The sequence below is a fragment of the Neomonachus schauinslandi genome, chromosome 2, assembly GCF_002201575.2.
Source record: "Neomonachus schauinslandi chromosome 2, ASM220157v2, whole genome shotgun sequence".
Lineage (NCBI taxonomy): Eukaryota > Metazoa > Chordata > Mammalia > Carnivora > Phocidae > Neomonachus > Neomonachus schauinslandi.
The window spans coordinates 197,931,842-197,938,541 of NC_058404.1; the positions used below are offsets into that span (position 1 = coordinate 197,931,842).

At 48.7% G+C, this 6,700-nt stretch overlaps 1 protein-coding gene across 1 annotated transcript; it reads right to left on the bottom strand.

Annotated features, from left to right (window-relative positions):
• Nucleotides 1–1,118: 1,118 nt before the first annotated feature.
• On the bottom strand, nt 1,119–5,476 carry CYTL1 (cytokine like 1). Its single transcript, XM_044913112.1, has 4 exons — nt 5,330–5,476; nt 3,456–3,500; nt 2,977–3,105; nt 1,119–1,202 (listed from the first exon to the last, which is right to left on the bottom strand). The coding sequence occupies exons 1-4, from the start codon at nt 5,474–5,476 to the stop codon at nt 1,119–1,121; spliced, it is 405 nt and encodes a 134-aa protein (XP_044769047.1).
• Nucleotides 5,477–6,700: the final 1,224 nt, after the last annotated feature.

Consider the following 6,700-nt stretch of genomic DNA (forward strand, 5'->3'; position numbering starts at 1 on the left):
TCTACTCAGGTCCTTTGTCCATTTTTTAAATTGGATTACTTGTTTGCCGCCCCCCCCACTTTTTTTGCTATTGAGTTTATAGAAGTTCCTTATGTACTTTGAATAATAACCCCTTATCAGATATATGGTTTGCAAATATCTTCCCCCATTCCATAATTATCTTTCATTTGATTGATGGTTTCCTGTGCTGTGCAGAGCTTTTTAGTTTCATATAGTCTCATGTGTTTGTTTTTCTTTTGTTGCTTGTGCAGCAACCAAAGACTCAGTGACTTGGTGTTTGTGGGAAGTGCCAGGCACCGCACAGTCTGTGGGTATGACATAAGGTGCAGTCTGCGCCCAAATATAAATGGGAGCATCTCCCAGTACTCTAAGGGCAGACATTCATGCAGGTGGATTGAAACAGACTCAGAAACACCTGTGCATCCCTCAGAAAGAGGGAGAAAGATGCATCTTGCTAAGAGCAGCAACTTTTAGAACGTGCATGAAATCAAAACTCTCATATCCAGCCTGGACAAATACAGCACCACATGTGTTTCTCACCATGGAGATGGTCTTTATTGGACTTTTATCACCTTTAAACGAAAGAGTGGTTCCCATCAGCACTATGTAATTATGAACTTTACAGATACACTTTATCTGGCAGTGAAATTTCTTTAAAAATGAAAGTTAACTATAAGGAAAGTTTGTGGTGGGAGAAGGTATGAAATAGAAGCCTGGCTAAATGTAAGCAGATTCCTATCAAAAAAGAAAAATGTTACCAGTACTCCGTTAAAGCACTAATACAAACCTACTGTTTTGCTTGTTCTCAGACTAGACGTTCATACAAGAGACGCGGGTTTGGCCTTTTCTTCTCAGGGATCCAATAAACATCCTTGTGTATCTAACCATCCTGGCAAGACAAAACCAGGGGGAAATGAAAGCAAAGCTCCTAATTGTTTTCAAAGTAGGTTCTGGGAGAGGAGCAGAAGCCCCGTTTTCCAGAAGGTGGAGAGACGTGACAGCTTCCGATGCTATAGTAACAGGGAAGCCTGGTGGGGGGCGTGGCTTTAGCCCAGGGTGTCTGGGCAGCTGATGTAACTGTGGTCCCCTTGCGCTCTCTCTCTCTGGTCAGGACTGCCCTATTTCTGACCATCTGGCAGGACCGTGGTCACTGGGATTGGGTATTCCAACGCATTGCAGTCATCGGAGAGGAACACCAAATCCTGAAAAAGATGTGCAATAAGCAAGAATGTTACTGAATGTCACCCCACAGGCCAGACATAACTAGAGGACTCCTGGTTATCTCCAAAGACTGTTCAGTTCTTTCCTTTTGTGTGAAAACTTTCCATTCCTTATTCTCCCAAGGAGAACTGGCCCCGTCTTCACGTTCCTGTAGAACATGATATAATACTGCATTATAAATATAAATAATACTGTATTATAATTATATCTTCTTCCTGTCTTCCCTCTGCAGACCAAGGGGAGAGGGAGTGAGGAGGGCAATGGGTGTGGGGAGGAAATCCGGAAGAAACCTTAGATGCATGAACAAATAAATTAAACTCAATAGCTAATTATTTATCCTGATGACTTACTCTGGGCCAGGCCTGGTGCTAGGAATTCTATGTATGGTCACTCTGCTAGGTTTCTTAGGATCAAGGGAAATTTCACTGCCAGATAAAGTGTATCTGTAAAGTTCATAATTACATAGTGCTGATGGGAACCACTCTTTCGTTTAAAGGTGATAAAAGTCCAAGAAAGACCATCTCCATGGTGAGAAACACATGTGGTGCTGTATTTGTCCAGGCTGGATATGAGAGTTTTGATTTCATGCACGTTCTAAAAGTTGCTGCTCTTAGCAAGATGCATCTTTCTCCCTCTTTCTGAGGGAGAGAGCAACAGCCCCTCCTCACACACATGGTCAGGGTGTACTTATTATCCTTCCAACGATGGCGTGAGGTGGGCATAATTATGTCTCCAGTTCACAAATGAGGGAACTGTGGCTCAGAGAGGTGACAAGTTGCTCCCATCAGGGAAGCAGGAAGACAGACGGGAGCTCAGGTCTGTCTGATGCTGAAGCCTGTGCCCTTGGGATCCCATGACTCTGCTTTCTTCGTAGTGCTGATTTTCTGCATTTTTCTGTCTCCTTCCCCTCTTCTATGGGAAGCCTCCTATCACAGAGCATCTGAAGCCCTTCTTTTTTTTTTTTTTAATTTTTATTATGTTATGTTAGTCACCATACAATACATCATTAGTTTTTGATGTAGTGATCCACGACCCATTGTTTTCGTATAACACCCAGTGCTCCATGCAGTATGTGCCCTCCTTAATACCCATCACCGGGCTAACCCATCCCCCCTCCCTCCGCCCCTCTAAAACCCTGTTTGTTTTTCAGAGTCCATAGTCTCTCATGGTTCGTCTCTCCCTCCGATTTCCCCCCCACTTCATTTTTCCCTTCCTTCTCCTAATGTCCTCCATGCTATTCCTTATGTTCCACAAATAACTGAAACCATATGATAATTGACTTTCTCTGCTTGACTTATTTCACTTAGTATAATCTCCTCCAGTCCCATCCATGTTGTTGTAAAAGTTAGGTATTCCTCCTTTCTGATGGATGAGTAATATTCCGTTGTATAGAAGCCCTTCTTTTAGAAAGTCTCCTCAGACTAGTCTCCTCCTCCTCCCCTCCTCCTAGAAAGTTTCCTCCGACCCTGGCGCTCTGGAGCTCCCTGAATTCATGGCCCTCTCCCCCCAAACCTCTACTCCATTTGGCTCCTAGCAGAGTCTGTCTTATATGGTTAGCGTGTGGTCCTGGGTGTTGTCCCCACACCAGTGTGAGCTCATGGAAGGGAGGGCCTAGGGCTTTGTGAACTGGAAGCACCCCAAAATGTTTCTCTTCCTCCTCCTCATCTCCCCACACCCCCAGACTTCCTCTTTTAAAAGCCCTGAGCATCTTGGGTGATAACAAGCAGAAAAAGTATTTTCAGTAGTGTCACTTACTCTCCTGCAGAACGAGTTCATGATGGTGTACAGTTTCCGCACTTTGTCCTTCAAGGCATCCACCTGGGCCACCTTCCAGCACTGGGACGATGCCACGAAGTCCCGCAGCTTGGCCAGCACACAGTAATTCTGGGAGTGGACAGCAGGGAGGGCATCGTGGGGGAGGTCAGTAGCCAGAGGGACAGGAGTTGGGACTCCTGCATCCTTCTGCACGGGGTCTCTCCCCACCCCCCTGCCTCCCCAGGCAGGAAGACCGTCTTTTTTTTTTTTTTTAAGATTTTTTATTTATTTGACAGAGAGAGAGTCAGCGAGAGAGGGAACACAAGCAGGGGGAGTGGGAGAGGGAGAAGCAGGCTTCCCGCCAAGCAGGGAGCCCGACACCGGGCTCGATCCCAGGACCCTGAGATCATGACCTGAGCGAAAGGAAGGCAGACGCTTAACGACTGAGCCACCCAGACGCCCCAGGAGGACTGTCTTACGTGTATATCCAGGTAGAGCGTGGGCAGGTATCTCACACATGGCTCCTGCAGAAGGGAAGATGGGTTACGATGACACCCATAGGGATGCACCCTCAGTTGCTCACAAAAGGCTCTCTGCCACCCTCCAACAGCCAGACAGCACCAGGGCCTTTCTTGATCTGATTTGCTTACACACACACACACACACACACACACACACACACACACACACACAGATTTGAATACCTATGCTTAGTCGGAAAGCTGAAATACTCTCCCCCAGAATGTTATACCAGCAGTTACCTCTAGGTGGTAAAATGGCAAGTAATATTATTTTCTTCTTTGTCCTTTGTGCATTTTCCAACTGGTCTATAAAGTATGGTGGTCTCCCCTTATACGTAGGGGATATAGTCCAGGGCCCCAGTGGATGCACGAAACCATAAATTGTACTGAACCCTATATATAGTATGTTTGTTCCTATACATATATACAAACCTAGATAAAGTCTAATTTATAAATCAGGCACAGTAAGAGATTAACAACAATTACTACTAATCAACTAGAACAATTATAACAACGTACTATCATAAAAGTTATGTGAATGTGACCTCTCTCTCTCCAAATCTCTTCCTGTACTGTACTCACTCTTCTTGTGATGATTTGAGATGATAAAGTGCCACGTGAGGAGATGAGTGACGTAGGCATGTGATGTAGGGTTAGGCTACCACTGACCTTCTGACCACGTCAGAAGGGGGCTCATCTGCTTCCGGGTCACTGTGGACCGCGGATAGGGGGGTCTACTATGTATGCCTTTTATAATTAGGAAAAACATACACATTATTTAAGTTTTAAAAGAAAAGAAAAGATGTTAGGGTATCATAACCCCACATCTGAGAAACATTACATTTCGTTTGAAGCGTTTACAAGGGGTGAAGAGACACTTTTAGACACTTTTAAATTTTATCAAAGCTTTTTTTTAAGTGGGAGAGTGGCAGAGGGAGAAACAGAATCTTAAGCAGATTTCCAGCTGAGCTCAGAGCCCGACGCGGGGCTCGATCTCACGCCCCTGAGATCATGACCTGAGCTGAAATCAAGAGTTGTACGCTCAACCAACTGAGCCCCCCTGTCCCCAGGCGCCCCAAATTGTATCAAAGCTTTTAATGAAGTTTAATTCATTTATTTCTATCCTGGATAAGCAGCCAGGGGGGCCTGGGTTCTGGTTCTGGGCAACCCCTCCGGAACCTGCCTCCCTGAGCCGTGGGTCTGCTTGTGAAAAGAGCAGCGCTTACAGTGCTCACATTCCTGGGGTGTCCCCTGCCCAGCGCTGTGCCTACCATGTCTCAATCACGCCTTCCCCCTCGCAGCTCCCGAAGCTGGTGGTGGGCACTGGACCAGCCCTTTCACAGCTCAGCACACAGAGATTCAGGGGCTGAGCTGTCTGCCCAGGGTAAACAGCAGTAAGGGGAGGGCACGTCCTGGGGGGGTCCCCCCTTAGCTCTCACTCATAATCACCAGGCTTCCCAAGAGAATAACCTTAATTCTGTGTTCCTCCTTAACTCAGGAGTTCCAGGCTCCTCGGCAAGGTTTTGCTTTTTCCTTTTTTTTTCTTTTACATTTTACAACAGACCCTCTGGTTGTTGCTGGCAAGTTACCAACAAAGACAAGGCATTGTGATGTCTCTGATAGATTTTCCTTGTATTTAAAAAAAGATGCAAACTACTGTCATTCGTATTTAATAGGATGGGAATAAAATGCAAACCCTTGAGATTAACATTGGCCAGAAAAGAAAAACAGTGTATTGTTGTTGTTTTTTTTCCTGGTCCAAAGGCAAGTTTTGGAGAACTGGGTCTGAATTGAACCTCCTGGTCCGCGGAGGGCAGCGGGAGGGGACTCACCGAGGGCTCCACGGCCTGCAGGCTCTGGAATTCACCAGTGACCTCCCGGCTCAGGCTCAGCATCCTGGAGTAGCAGGTCGGGGGAGCTGGCTTCGAGGCGGGGGGCCCGGCCAGAAGCAGCAGCAGGGCGAGCAGCCTGGGCGTCATGGTACAGAGGCAGGCTCACTGCGTCCTGTGGCCGATGGCAGGCACCCCTTTAATAAAGCAGCAGCTTGGGGGTGGTCCTCCACGCCTCCTCCGCTTCCTGTGGGGCCCAGCCAAGGCCATCCAGCACGCCCACCTGGCCCTGGACACTGGATCCTTTCAGACCTAAAGCTCCCCCCATCCCCCAGCCCCGTGTGAGAGGAGGGGCTGCTTGGGGGTGTGTGGGACACCTGGAAGGGACGCGCAGGCCCTTCCTCTCCCACACTTCCAATAGAAGTTTCTCTCCGGGCAGGGGCTTTCCAGAAATGGTAGGACCGGGCGATGAGGGGGCAGGGGACAAGAGTAAGACAAGGATGGATGAGGGGTGGGCAGTCAGGCTCTGCAGTTAGAATGGGGACCCCGCCGTAAACCAGAACAGAAGTGGGGGAGGGAAAGGGGCTGGAAGTGAAGGACTGAGTGCCAGGGATCCAGGGCTTGGGGTCAGGCAGCCTGGTGTCAGCGTCCACCCACCACTGACCACCCAGCAGGAGCTTGGGCAGTCATTTTCCCTTTGAGCAGCTGTGTCTCTGCATCTGGAAGTGGGGCTCATGCTGGTGCATGTGGCTGGCGGGGGATGTGTGAGCAGCCCCCACCCCGAAGCCTGGCCACTTCAAGCCCCCGGCACAGGCCCCAGTACAAAACAGATGCTCAGGAAGGGCTGGTTCTCCAGATGTGCGGCTCTTTTAGTGACTAGGCTCTGCACGCAGGGCTCGTACAGACAACCAGTTAAAAGATAAGCTCTCTCCTTAGATGCTCAGTGCAGCGCATGGTTGCCCACTTCCGGTGATGCCCTTGGGCAGGTTTCTTGGCTCTTTCCTCCCTCTCGTTATATGTGCAATGGGGATGATGAAAGCACCTAGCTCAGAGGCCCGTAGTGAGGAAGAAAAGACGCCGAGCTAATGTCAGAGTCTCCATTCCCACATGTGACCTTGTGAGGCAGCTACCCCAGAAATAGTCCCATTTTCCAGGTGAGAAAATGGAGGCTCAGAGAGTTCCAGCAACTTGTCCAAGGTCACGAAGCTGGAGGTGAACGGGTCCAGACAGGACTTTGTGCCCCGTCCTCATCCATCCTTCTATCCCCCTGTGAGGATCGAGACCCTCAGAGTCAGAGATGAGTTGGGGTCCCTGGGCTGCCCAAGCAAGACTAAGGAACCATCAAGGACAAGGAGCTGTCAGAGAGAGGAAGAG